This window comes from Oryx dammah, unplaced genomic scaffold (assembly GCF_014754425.2).
Source record: "Oryx dammah isolate SB20612 unplaced genomic scaffold, SCBI_Odam_1.1 HiC_scaffold_29, whole genome shotgun sequence".
In the NCBI taxonomy this organism is placed as follows: domain Eukaryota; kingdom Metazoa; phylum Chordata; class Mammalia; order Artiodactyla; family Bovidae; genus Oryx; species Oryx dammah.
In genome coordinates, this window is record NW_024070213.1 from 49,731,290 (window position 1) to 49,746,197 (window position 14,908).

At 41.8% G+C, this 14,908-nt stretch overlaps 1 protein-coding gene across 1 annotated transcript in view; it reads left to right on the forward strand.

Moving 5' to 3' along the window:
- Positions 1-5,309: 5,309 nt before the first annotated feature.
- The window catches only part of ALDH1L2 (aldehyde dehydrogenase 1 family member L2), a 61,933-nt gene continuing 52,334 nt past the window's right edge, over positions 5,310-14,908 (forward strand). Inside the window, exon 1 of the mRNA XM_040234820.1 lies at positions 5,310-5,440. Within this exon, the coding sequence (XP_040090754.1) occupies positions 5,393-5,440 (48 nt within the window). The 5' untranslated portion in view covers positions 5,310-5,392. The remainder of the gene's footprint in view (positions 5,441-14,908) is intronic.

A 14,908-nucleotide genomic window follows, 5' to 3' on the forward strand; every position in this document is an offset into this window, starting at 1 on the left:
TGAAATTAATTTCACTTGAATAATAATCAAACATTACTAATAATACCGGTTTTCAAGAGTGGGTTAATTAAAATGAGAATTTATAGTCAAAACACTATTCTGAAAATGAATAACATAGAGTATTCAGAAGAACAAATTAAGAATAAACACAGACGGCTATGTTTCCAAACAGTAAAAATGGCTACACATCAGTTTGAGTCAAAAAAACAGTCAAATAAAAGGAGAGTGTGGAAACACAGAATTTTATTCTAAAATCCTGAAGTTGACTGTGAAAGTAAAATTTTTATATGCTTAAAAATTTTATAGATTATATGACTTGCAGTTTCATAAAATTATCAATGAATGTTCTACCTACAATTTAACATTAAATAGATTGCTGGGCAACATATCATAATTGAACGAGGCCCCTGAACGTCACAGATGCCGGTCACAGAAGTAGACACTTACTGATGGCAAACAGGTAAAGCTTTCAGTGTGATGTTCTAGAAGCCCAAGACCATAAACCACTCTTCCTATACACAGCTCTACACACAGAGCTTTGTGTGGAATCCCTTGGGTTTCCATTTGGCACATCCTCTATCTCCTGATGTGTAAAATCAGTTCCGACATTTGCAAAAAGTTGTACCAATTACTATATTCACAAAAATGGCACAAAAGTGAATTCAACAGATTATGCATGTACATACTTCATTTGCATCTTCAACAAAAACAAAAAGATATTCTAACACTAGAGAAGTGAAAAACACTAGGTACCATGGGCTCTCTTGAGTAAGCATCAGTGTCACACAAAGTTAGACAGGAATGGGGACATATTGCCCAAGAAAAAAATTCTATTTTTAAAAATGAAACAAGTTTAAGGGAAATCAAGTCCAACTATAGAGCCACAAATCTTTCACATTTCTTTGAAATGTGTGATATCTTCTAATCTGTGATCTTAAACCTCTATTTTACAAAATCCAAAAAGAAAAAGACAAAAGAAAGTAACAAATAGAGATTATATGAGATCACCATTATTAGAATCATTCTATATAATACTAATTTAAATTTGTCCTCATATTTACCCTCTCTTTGCTCTTCACTCCATTTCTGAGCTTCATCTAGTATTAATTTTCTTTCTGCCTGAGGACTATTCCATTCCTTCCAGCCTTCCCAACTTATCCAACAATTTTTTATTATTGCTTTTATATTTTCATGTATATATCTTGTTGATATATATATCTCTCTCCAAGATTTTATTATTGGTTTTGTTCATATGGTCAGTGTTTACTTAAATTCCCTCACGTATTTGCCTTTTTTGTCAGTCTGGGCTTCCAAGCCGGTAATTTTTCTCCTACTTGAAGGATACTCTAATATTCCTTTTTGTATGTCTACTGATAACAAAGTCTCTCAAGATTTTTATTTTAAAGTTTGCTTTATTTCATGTCCATTTTTTGCCAGTAATAGGGTTTGATCCTTTGGTTGGGGTCCTCCTGGAGAAGGAAATGGCAACCCACTCCAGTATTCTTGCCTGGAACATCCCATGGACAGAGGACCCTGGTGGGCTTTTGTTTGTTTGTTAACCTCTCTAGTTGCATTTGGCTTAACTTCCAGTTATAAAAAGAACTACATTTCTGGTTCTTAGAGAGAAAATTTTAGGCATCATGTATGTTTTGGTATATTTGAATAAACATAAACTCATTTTCCAAAGTTGGGAGCTGAAGTATATAACTATGGAATCTTCACTTAGGAAAAACCACACTCCTTGCTTACCCTCCCTGGTTCAGAGCAATTCAAAATGAGTATCAATATTTGGAAGTTTAAGAGAAGCAAGAAGTCACAAAATGCAGTCAGGGAAATGGGTTAAATTGTCAAGGGACAGACAGTACCTAAGCAAAACACTGGATGTTTGCTGCAATTCTCCAGGCTTTAAGAATGGTTCTTTTTCTGGTATATATGTATACATATCTGTGTAACTGAGTGGTTTTGCCATACATAAGAAATTAACCCTACATTGTACATGAACTTCAATAATTTTTTTAATGGTTCTTTTTCTTTCCTTCTTACCTTCTTATACGCATTTATTCGTTGATTTGTTCTCTCTTTCAACAAGTATTTTCTGAGCTCTGCTTAGTGCTAAGTACTTTAGCTAAGTGCTAAATCCTGATAAATAAGGCATGGATTCAGTCTTCAAAGAACTTTCAGTAGAGAAGATGACAGGTACATAAATACCAGTAACTGACTGAGGCATCCTAAGATGACTTAAATCAAATCCCTTATAGTTATACAGCAGAAGTGAGAAATAGATTTAAGGGACTAGATCTGAAAGACAGAGTGCCTGATGAACTATGGACGGAGGTTCATGACATTTTACAGGAGACAGGGATCAAGACCATTCCCAAGAAAAAGAAATGCAAAAAAGAAAATGGCTGTCTGAGGAGGCCTTACAAAGGAGAAAAGGAAAGATTATGCAGAGTTCCAAAGAATAGCAAAGAGAGATAAGAAAGCCTTCCTCAGTGATCAATGCAAAGAAATAGAGGAAAACAACAGAATGGGAAAGAATAGAGATCTCTTCAAGAAAATTAGAGCTACCAAGGGAACATTTCATGCAAAGATGGGCTCGATAAAGGATAGAAATGGTATGGACCTAACAGAAGCAGAAGATATTAAGAAGAGGTGGCAAGAATACACAGAAGAACTGTACAAAAAAGATCTTCATGACCCAGATAATCACTATGGTGTGATCACTCACCTAGAGCCAGACATCCTGGAATACAAAGTCAAGTGGGCCTTAGGAATCATCACTATGAACAAAGCTAGTGGAGGTGATGGAATTCCAGTAGAGCTATTTCAAATCCTGAAAGAGGATGCTGTGAAAGTGCTGCACTCATTATGCCAGCAAATTTGGAAAACTCAGCAGTGGCCACAGGACTGGAAAAAGTCAGTTTTTATTCCAATTCCAAAGAAAGGAAATGCCAAAGAATGCTCGAAACAGAGCACCATTGCGCTCATCTCACACATTAGTAAAGTAATGCTCAAAATTCTCCAAGCCAGGTTTCAGCAATACATGAACCGTGAACTTCCTGATGTTCAAGCTGGTTTTAGAAAAGGCAGAGGAACCAGAGACCAAATTGCCAACATCTGGATCATCAAAAAAGCAAGAGAGTTCCAGAAAAAACATCTGCTTTATTGACTATGCCAAAGCCTTTGAGTGTGGATCATAATAAACTGTGGAAAATTCTTCAAGAGATGGGAATACCAGACCATCTGACCTGCCCCTTGAGAAACCTGTATGCAGGTCAGGAAGCAACAGTTAGAAATGGACATGGAACAACAGACTGGTTCCAAATAGGAAAAGGATGTATACGTCAAGGCTGTATACTGTCACCCTGCTTATTTAACTCATATACAGAGTACATCATGAGAAACTCTGGGCTGGATGAGGCACAAGCTGGAATCAAGATTGCCAGGAGAAATATCAATAACCTCAGATATGCAGATGACACCACCCTTATGGCAGAAAGTGAAGAAGAACTAAAGAGCCTCTTGATGAAAGTGAAAGAGGAGAGTGAAAAAGTTGGCTTAAAGCTCAACATTCAGCAAACTAAGATCATGGCATGTGGTCCCATCACTTCATGGCAAATAGATGGGAAAATGGTGGCTGACTTCATTTTTGGGGGCTCCAAAATCACTGCAGATGGTGACTGCAGCCATGAAATTAAAAGATGCTTACTCCTTGGAAGGAAAGTTATAACCAACCTAGACAGCATATTAAAAAGCAGAGACATTAATTCCCCAACAAAGGTCTGTCTAATCAAGGCTATGGTTTTTTCCAGTAGTCATGTGTGGATGTGAGAGTTGGACTATAAAGAAAGCTGAGCCCCGAAGAATTGATGCTTTTGAACTGTGGTGTTGGAGAAGACTCTTGAGAGTCCCTTGGACTGCAAGGAGATCCAACCAGTCCATCCTAAAGGAGATCAGTCCTGGGTGTTCATTGGAAGGATTGATGTTGAAGCTGAAACTCCAAAACTTTGGCCACCTGATGCAAAGAAGGGGACGACAGACGATAAGATGGTTGGATGGCATCACTGACTCAATGGACATGAGTTTGAGTAAACTCCGGGAGTTGGTGCTGGACAGGGAGGCCTGGCATGTTGCAGTTCATGGGGTGGCAAAGAGTCAGACATGACTGAGCAAGTGACCTGAACTGAACTGAAGAGATGCATAGAGAAAAATCTTTCCCAGTTCAGAGGAGTGAAAGATTACTTTGGGGATGTCAGGAGGTGGGGGAGGAAAATTAATCAGGAAGACATTTGTTTTCTCTAGGAGGCAACATTTGAGCTATACCTTTAAGCAGAGAGGGAATTTGGTCAGCTTAGTTGGTGATACGGAGAAGGCAATGGCATCCCACTCCAGTACTCTTGCCTGGGAAATCCCATGGACGGAGAAGCCTGGTGTAAGCTACACTCCATGGAGTCGCGAAGAGTCGGATACGACTGAGCGACTTCCCTTTCACTTTTTACTTTCATGCATTGGAGAAGGAAATGGCAACCCACTCCAGTGTTCTTGCCTGGAGAATCCCAGGGACGGGGGAGCCTGGTGGGCTGCCGTCTATGGGGTCGCACGGAGTCCGACACGACTGAAGCGACTTAGCAGCAGCAGCAGCAGCAGCAGCAGCAGTTGGTGATAAGTGACAGGCGGCAAATTTTCCTGGGAGGTATTGTCCAAGAAATCCTAGACATGTACTACATTCAGACTGAATTACAGGTGCAAAGGAGTTGCAAGAAATAAGAGTAAATGCCAAACTACAGACGCCTTGAATGCCAGGCTAAGGAGTTGTGTTTGATACAGGTGTTCAGCTAAAGCATGCCTTGAGCGGTTCTTCAGGGAGGTGAGGGAAAAGGACCATCTATCTGTCTATCATCTATCAGGGACCCAGCTCCGTGCCAGGCCCTTTGACAGGTGCTTTATACACAATCTCGTTAAATGTTCTTATCAGACTATGAGGTAGGAATCAGGACCCTTACGTGGAGAAGGTGCCCCCACTCCTTATCTTGCGTGGCTCCACTTTGTCTTTTCAGGACTGTGTTAAGGACATGAGTTGGGGTGTCAGATTGACCTTTAAGGCAGATCCTTGTATACTTCAGAAGTGTGAGTAACTGGTAGAAGATCCCACAGCTAGTGAGGGTGGGACGGCGGCAGCCGCCAGAAGCGGTCCCTCTGGCGGGACACCAGGGCAGCTCCGGGAGACCAGAGCAAGCCCCGCCCCGTCGCACGGGATTGGCCGCGGGAGCCCGGCCAGGCGAGGGGGAGGGGCCGTAAGCGGGGTCCCAGGACTCGCCGAGGACCCGGAGGCTGCAGGCCGAGTCTGGGCTGAGCTGCTCCCGGGCTGCCCGCGCGAGCGCTCCTTTCCAACATGTTGTGGCGGGGCGGCCAGGCGCTCCGGCGCTTCTCCACCGGCCGAGTGAGTTCCCCCGGGCGAGCGTCCAGGCTCTCACCCGGGGACTGCTTTCCAGATTCGGGGCGGGCCGGGCGGCGGGGCTAGGGTGGGTAGCTGTTTACTTTGCAAGACAACGTTTGTTTGTTTGTTTGTTTTAAACTGGGAGAGTGGAGGTAAAGGTCCTGGGAGGGTCCCGAATGGGCTTGTCGAACGAGCCATTGTCCTCTAGCAGGAGGGGCTGAGGATGTCTGGCTGGGATTGACAGGGTGGAAACGGTCATTCGGCCAGGGGCACAGAATTGGCTTCCTTTCAGTTTTCATTTCAATGCTGAGACCCCTGCCTGGTTACGAGTTGGAGCGGAGGTCCAGGACCCAGTCCACCTCTTGGAGGAGAGTGGCATCAAGTCGACCAGGTCCTCCTCCGCAGCCCGACAGTTGTCAGCGCTCCCGCTGGGCATGCAGTGCCCATTCACACAATGGCAGTCCCAGCCGGTGACTGCCAGCTCATTATTCCGGAGCTGCAGATGGCAAGCTTCCTATGGTTACCAGGCGCTGCAGAAGCAGCCACCCTGGAATACTGGTAAACAATGATGCAAGAACAGAGCCCTGGCCTGGCCCGGCCGGAGCCTTGGAATTGCATCAGCCTTCTCCAGCGATGAAATGAAGGAGGACACGTTGCATGTGGGGCTGACTTCAGCACTTCGGGGGTCCTGGGGAAGAGATGCATCTATGCATCTAGGCAGAGTCCAGGCTGTTTAGGGAGGAAAACAGATCCATCCCATGTACCTCATCTCTTTTATAGGAAGTGCATGTTTGCTGTGTTATAAAAGAGTTGGCATTTTGATTCCTCTTCTCTGTTAGAGTCATATGTGCATGTGTACCTATCCAGATATTAAAGAAAAAAAAAACCAACTTGGAGCAGAGAAGTCTTGAGTCGCAGCCAGAACTGACCAAAAGTTGCATAAATGGGAAAGCTTTGGTTTCTCAGACAGCCACAAGTAATGAGAATTCACTTTATCCCATGCTGCCAGTTCTAGTTATTTTTGTAATAAGGGGAAAGATACCTGTTGTGGCAAAGACATTGCTGTTTTTCCTCTGCAGTGCTCTGGACTCCTCTTTAGCTCTCTTGCTACGTGGCACATGGGAATCTGTGTTGAGTGGTACAGAGAGCAAGGGGCTTGTGTTTGCCTGTTTCATTGGCCTCCTCTGTCAACACCTTTAATTGTCTTTTTTGGAAGCAGACAGGATTCTTGAAGGATGAAAAGATGTCAATAGTGGGATTATATAAGCTTTCAGTAATAAAAGATGAACATCCCAGGTAGCAAATGGCATAAACAAAAACACCCAAGTGGGGAAGCACCAGGCATGGTCTGAGGTCAGGTGCCTGAGTCTGTCTCCAGGAATACATGTGGGAAAGCTGTGCCATATGCCTGGGGAGAAGGCAAGTTCTTCAGTGGCCAAAAGGAGAACATGGAATATTAGGTGATGCAGTTGGGCTATTTTACTCCATAGAAAATGGAGATTCATCCTTTAGACTGTATTCTATAAGAATTGTTTGAAATCAAACACAGCTGATAGGAGTACAAAATGGTACAGTCACTTTGGACAACTGACCTTTTTTTAAATAAAGTTAAACATACACCTATGACATGACCCAACAACTGCCCTCAGAGGTATTCACCCTAGAGAAATGAAATCTTATGTTCATCAGAGTATCTATTTATGGATGTTTGTTGTTGTTGTTCAGTCACTCAGTCATGTCGGACTCCCTGCGACCCCATGGAGTTCAGCACTCCAGGCTTCCCAGTCCTGTCCTGGATGTTTACAGAAGCTTTCTTCATAATTACCAATTTAAACGTCTTTCAGTTGGTGTCAAGATAAGCAAACTGGTATATCTATCCATATGGTAGACTCTTACTCAGAAAAAAAAAATGTAATGAACTATTGATAAAAACAATAGGGATGAAGCTCAAATATGTATGTTAAATGTAAGAAGACAAACCCAAAGTGTTTCATATTTATATGGGTCCTCAGGTGGTTCAGGGGTAAAGAATCCACCTGCCAGTACAGGAGACATGGCAGGAAGATCCCTTCAGGCCAACCACTGCAGGATTCTTCCCTGGAAAGTCCCATGGACAGAGGAGCCTAGCAGGCTAGAGTCCGTGGGGTTGCAGAGTTGGACACGAACGAGCAACTGAGCACATATCATGCCACATTCATCTGACACTTTGGAGAGAGTGAACTATAGTGATAGAAAAAAATACCAGTGATTATCAGGGGTTGGAATTAGGGGGAGGGAGTGACTGTAAAGGGACAGAAGGGAATTTGGCGAGATGATGGAATTGTTCTATATCTTGATTGTAGCAGGGGTCACATGACTGTGTGATTGTCCAAACTCACAGAATTTTACACTGAAAATGGTGTTTTATTGTATACACATTGTACCTTCATCTTAAAAAACTTTTTTTAAATCACAAAGCACTTTTGAGTTTGTATTAAACCAGAATGAAGGAAGAATGAAAAAAAACTCTCAGAATTTAATAAAATCCAAGGAGAAAATTTACTTGAAACACTTCCTGGCATAATTAATTCTCTGTCTGAAAGAAATGGACTTACAGTTATTTAATGATCTCAGCTTAATGATATGGCTGGATCTTTTTAAATAGTGCAACTATCAGTTCAGTCACTCAGTCGTGTCCGACTCTTTGTGACCCCATGAATCGCAGCACGCCAGGCCTCCCTGTCCATCACCAACTCGCGGAGTTCACTCAGACCCACATCCATCGAGTCGGTGATGCCATCCAGCCATCTCATCCTCTGTCGTCCCCTTCTCCTCCTGCCCCCAATTCCTCCCAGCATCAGAGTCTTTTCCAATGAGTCAACTTTTTGCATGAGGTGGCCAAAGTATTGGACTTTCAGCTTCAGCATCAGTCCTTCCAAAGAACACCCAGGACTGATCTCCTTTACAATGGGCTGGTTGGATCTCCTTGCAGTCCAAGAGACTCTCAAGAGTCTTCTCCAACACCACAGTTCAAAAGCATCAATTCTTCGGTGCTCAGCTTTCTTCACAGTCCAACTCTCACTGTATCTAGCAATAAAATCCTTGTCAATGAGCTATTATTGTCCACTTTCAGTATCTTGCCTAGCTGACTGCTTCTTAATTTCTCCCAATGGCGGGGGCTATTTAGGCCTTATATTTATTTGGCAATCTGTTTCTTAGCTCCTCTGCCAGTGTCTGAGACAAGCCTGACTGGTTCAGGACTTGGGGTTACTTTATGATCCATTTCAAGAGGACCATTCCCTGCTTCTTGGAACCAAGTACTGACTTTACACCCTAGTTCTAGCAACTAGGTCCTTGACTTGTTTCCTTATTGCATGACCCTCTGCTTTGGTGTCTAGTTTAATTTAGGACCCTCAAATTCAACTTCAAACCACATTAAATTATATATTATGTACTGAGCACTTGGTCTAAATCCTGAAGAAATAATAATAAATACCACTGGTCTAGGACTTTATATGCACAGGCACTGTTATAAATGCTTTGCATATACTCAGTTAGTCTTCATAACATCTCAGTGAGGTAAGTAATATTAATATGCCCATTTTACAAAGTAGGAAACTGAGATGCAGAGAAGTTAAAAAACTTTTTCAGAGTCTCATAGCCAAAAAGGAAGAAAAAAAAAAAGAAGAGCTAAATAGTCCCTGCTTTCAAGGAGTTCATAGATTACTAGGACAAATGATTAAACTTGCCTTTAGGTAAAGAATAATAATGGAATGGAAATACAAATGGGGAAGAAAATATGAAAAGGCATTCAACCGAACTAGGACAGGGACTCTTCTTGTTCCCTTTAGCATAGGAATCCCAAACAAAAATGCCCACAGATGCCACACAGGTAAGACAAATGAAGCATTTGGGCTGGACTGAGTAAATAAACCACGTTCAGAGTTGAAGGACAGCATCCCCTGGTCAGCTCCAGCTGACCATTGCCACTTGGGAATGTTGATCATGGTTGACAAGCCTCCTGATTTTTAAAGAGAAGTCAGAAATTCAGCCTGCTAATGCAAAACCTCCCAAAAATCTTATCACAGTTCTTTTACAAATGCTTTGTGGGCCAAATATAATCCTCTTGTCAGGTCACTGATTTGCAGCCCCTAGCCATGCAACAGGGGGCTTCCCTGATAGTTCAGTTGTTTAAGAATCCTCCTGCAATGCAGGAGACCCTGGTTCAATTCCTGGGTCAGCAAGATCACCTGGAGAAGGGATAAGCTACCCACTCCAGTATTCCCTGGTGGCTCAGCTGGTAAAAAAAATCCGCCTGCAACGTGGGAGACCTGGGTTCTATCTCTGGGTTGGGAAGATCCCCTGGAGATAGGAAAGGCCACACTTCCCTTCACCATGCAACAGTCCTGTACAGATGTGAGAGCTGGATAATGAAGAAGGCTGAGTGCCCCAAAATTGATGATTTTGACCTATGGTGCTTGAGAAGATTCTTAAGAGTCCTTTGGACAGTAAGATTAATTCAGTCAATCCTAAAGGAAATCAACCCTGAATATTCATTGGAAGGACTGTTGCTGAAGCTCTAATACTTTGGCCACTTGATGCCAAGAGCTGACTCTTTGGAAAAGACCCTGGTGCTGGGAAAGATTGAGGGCAGGAGGAGAAGGAGAAGACAGAGGATGAGATGGTTGGATGGCATCACCGATTCAATGGACATGAGTTTGACCAAACTCCATGAGATAGGGAAGGACAGGGAAGCCTGGTGTGCTGCAGTCCTTGGGATCGCAAACGTTTGGACATGGTTGAGCGACTGAACAACAGCAACCACACACTGTGCCCAGAGCATGGCAAATGCCCAGAATATGCTTCTTGAACAGATCTTGCACACCGTCAGGCATAATGTGGGAAACCACATGCTAGATAGTCCCTTAAGAGTTAGGTATCTCACGGTCTCAGAAAAATTGATTTTGTTTTATTCTTTTGTGAAAAAGGTCCTTTCCCATTATCATCAGAAAAACTGCCAGTTCTCTCAATTCCTAACATAGGCAGCTTTGACCTTATTTTACACCCTGCTCAAATGTTTTTATTAAGAAGGACTTTCAATTAGCTCAGACTCTTAGCACTGTGCCTTTAAGTTTTCTGTAGAAGATTGTGTTTTTTTTCCAACCATTAGAGCATAATGAGTTCATATTAACTTGCTTCCCAAGAGAGTTTGACCAAGATGTGGATAGCCACGGGAATGCAATATTTCATATTAATAGTTCAAGAAGCAAAAGCCCTATACCCTGCAAAAGGCTCTTCTAATGCAGAAGATTATCTCAAGGGAATTGCAGGGTAATAGCACTTATCACCCAGATTTAGAAATACTGTGGATCATTTAATGCCCCCTTCTTCTTTCTCACCAATGTAACAGATTCTGCTGGTCTCCCCATTTTTATTTTAAGGATTTTATTTTAAGAGTAGATGTCATCCATTGCCTTTAAAAAATGTGAACCTCTGCTCTGTATCCCAGTTTTGCTGACAACACTATACATTGATACCATACTTCCTTGTTGTAAAGTCAAACTTTTGTGGTACATCCTTTCATGCTTCTGCAAATCCTAATAAATTCTGACTATGACAAACAAACAAAACAAGCACCGACAGTATCTCAAAGAATGTTCTCTGGTCACCAGCCTTCACCCTTTAACAAATGATAACTGTCTCCCATGACAGGACCACCATGGTAATCCATTAGAAAGTCTGAAGTGAAATAGATCTGAGTTTGAATCCTGCCTTTACTCATTATTATTATTATTATTATCTGTGGCCAGGTTACTTAACTTCCCTGAGCCCTGTTTTCTCATTTGTAAAATGGATCACAGTAAGTCTTAATTATGTATGATAAGGATTTGATACATTTTTTAAATTAGTGAAAGGGGTTCAATAGAGTGCCTGTCTCATGGTACACTCCCATAGGAAAGGTTCATTATCATCATTTTTATTTACCTGGGTATTACTTGTAGTATACTAGCTGACATTTCAGTTCAGTTCAGTTCAGTTCAGTTCAGTCGCTCAGTCATGTCCAACTCTTTGCGACCCCATGGACTGCAGCACGCCCTGTCCATCACCAACTTCCAGAGTTTACTCAAACTCATGTCCATCGAGTTGGTGATGCCATCCAGCCATCTGATCCTTTGTCGTCCCATTCTCCTCCTGCCTTCAGTCATTCCCAGCATCAGGGTCTTTTCCAAGGAGTCAGTTCTTTGCATCAGGTGGCCAGAGTATTGGAGTTTCAGCTTCAGCAACAGTCTTTCCAATGAATATTCAGGACTGACTTCCTTTAGGATTGACTGGTTTGATCTCCTTGCAGTCCAAGGGACTCTCAAGAGTCTTCTCTAACACCACAGTTCAAAAGCATCAATTCTTTGGTGCTCAGCTTTCTTTATAGTCCAACTCTCACATCCATACATGACTACTGGAAAAACCATAGTTTTGATTAGACAGACCTTTGTTGGCAAAGTAATATCTCTGCTTTTTAATATGCTGTCTAGGTTGGTCATAGCTTTCTTCAAAGGAGCAAATGTCTTTTGATTTCATGGCTACAGTCACCATCTGCAGTGACTTTGGAGCCCAAGAAAATGAAGTCTCTCACTGTTTCCACATCTATTTGCCATGAAATGATGGGACTGGATGCCATGATCTTCACTTTTTGAATGTTGAGTTTGAAGCCAGCTTTTTCACTCTCCTCTTTCACTTTCATCAAGAGGCTGTTTAGATCCTATTCACTTTCTGCCATAAGGGTGGTGTCATCTGCATATCTGAGGTTATTGATATTTCTCCTGGCAATCTTGATTCCAGCTTGTGTTTCATCCAGCCTGGCATTTCACATGATGTACTCTGCATTTAAGTTAAATAAGCAGGGTGACAATATACAGTCTTGATGTACTCCTTTTCCTATTTGGAACCAGTCTGTTGTTCCATGTCCAGTTCTAACTTGCTTCTTGATCTGCATACAGATTTCTCAAGAGGCAGGTCAGGTGGTCTGGTATTCCCATCTCTTTCAGAATTTTCCACAGTTTGTTGTGATCCACACAGTCAAAGGTTTTGGTGTATTCAATAAGGCAGAAGTAGATGTTTTTCTGGAACGCTCTTGTTTTTTCGATGACTCAGCAGATGTTGGCAATTTGATATCTGGTTCCCCTGCCTTTTCTAAATCCAGCTTGAACTTCTGGAAGCTCACAGTTCACGTACTATTGAAGCTGGCTTGGAGAATTTTGAGCATTACTTTGCTAGCGTGTGAGTTGAGTGCAATTGTGAGGTAGTTTGAGCATTCTTTGGCATTGCCTTTCTTTGGGATTGGAATGAAAACTGACTTTTTCCAGTCCTGTGGCCACTGCTGAATTTTCCAAATTTGCTGACATATTGAGTGCAGCACTTTCATAGCATCATCTTTTAGGATTTGAAATAGCTCACCTGGAGTTCCATCACCTCTACTAGTTTTGTTTGTAGTGATGTTTCCTAAGGCCCACTTGACTTCACATTCCAGGATGTCTGGCTCTAGGTGAGTGATCACATTGCCATGATTATCTGAGTCATGAAGATCTTTTTTGTATAGTTCTTCTGTATAGTTTACATTTTTTGAGCATTTACTATTGCCACACATGGCACATCCCACATTACAGGCTTTATCCCACTAAATCCTTATGACAATAATAATAGTAACTTATAGGATAAGTACTATTATTATTCAGATTTTAATTGATACCCGACAGCTGGTGTTATAGAAGAACAATGGCACTGATGTGATAACTGGGTTAGAATCTCAGAGCTACCACTTAGTAGTGATTGGACTCCAGGCTGTATCTTAATTTCTCTGTTTTAATTTCTTCATCTGTGCTAAGTTGCTTCAGTCATGTCTGACTCTTGGTGACTGTTGCCTGCCAGGCTCCTCTGCCCATGAGATTCTCCAGGCAAGAATACTGGAGTGGGTTGCCATTCCCTTCTCCACTTCATCTGTAAAACAACTTATTAATGCCTGTCTCTGAGAGTCATTGGGCAATCAAAATAAGATAACATATATTAAATACCTGGCACACCCCAGGGTCTCATTAAAATGTTTGCTATTACTTCCACCGCTTCTTTCTGACCCAGACTCCCTGCAGACACATTTTGGAGGGATGGACACACACTCTAAACACCAGAGATTTGCTGATTTGCATATGCCTGTCAGTCAATGGAGAGCTTGTTAAATGCAGCTTCCTTGGCTAATATAGTGCAGAGACAGGGTCCAAACTTCCTCACATGCTTTTGAGTTAATGCCAAATTCCTGAGGGTCTGACTCAGTAGATCAGGGGTGGGACCCAGGAAACCACATTTTTAATATTTCCTCCCAGCTGATTCTGCCAACACGGACCGTCAGTCCTCAGATCATACTTGGAGAAATAAGGCTAAAGTAAAACATCCCAGTACAGTTGTTTAGAATTATACTAACTCACTATAAACACTTAAAATCATTAACTGAAATTTTCTCACTGTTAGAAACTTGCCTGTATAGTCTCAGTTTTACCACTAAGCTCAGAAAGTGTTTCTGTGAATGTCGAATTTCCAGAGATACTGACATGGTTTCTTTAAACACTTTCTGGTGGACTGTTGATTTAGGAATTGAAATCCCAATAACGAGATGACAGCTGGGGGCACACTACATTTGAGTCAGCTCATCCTCATGGCCCTTGATTGTTTTTTACGACTAATATTTAGGAAGTCTTAAAATATTTAGCATTGGTAATGGTGTGAGGTAAAAGCCAAATTTTGTAAGATAGAAAGTGCATTGGTTCTGTATCAAGCAACAGCATTAATTATAGGATCTGAAAATAGAGTATTTACCGAACATTTTGAGTTTTTGAATGAGAAGAAATGAAATAGTTATGTGTTATCTGTAGGCAAATTGAGCTGTTCTTACAGAGTAAATCTGTCTGTTTGTAAGAATCTGTTAGATGTTGAAGCTTTAGGTTCTTTGGGGATAGAAACTTTGGCTGGCCCTTGAAAGGAATTTTTAAACCCAAACCCTAATTGATTAATTATGAGCTCACAGGGAAGGTGTGAACCTGCATGCGTTTAAGTTCATCCCTAAAAAGGGATGCCATTTATGCCCTTAGTAAAGTGAATTCCCCATATAAAGGATGTCATATGATATTTCTACAGAATCTAAAAAAGAAATGATACAAATTAATGTATTTACAAAACAGAAACAGACAATGAACTTATGGTTGCCAGGAGGGAAGAATGAGGAGAAGCCAGGCTAGTTAAGGAGTTTGGGATCTACATATACATACTGCTATATTTTAAATGAATATCCAACAGAATCTTACTTTGTAGCACAGGGAACTCCGCTCAGTGTGGCAACCTGGATGGGAGGGGAGTTTGGGGGAGAATGGATAGATGTATATGTATGGCTGAGTCCCTTTTCTGTCTACCTGAAACTATCACAACTCTGTTAATTGGCTATATTCCAAT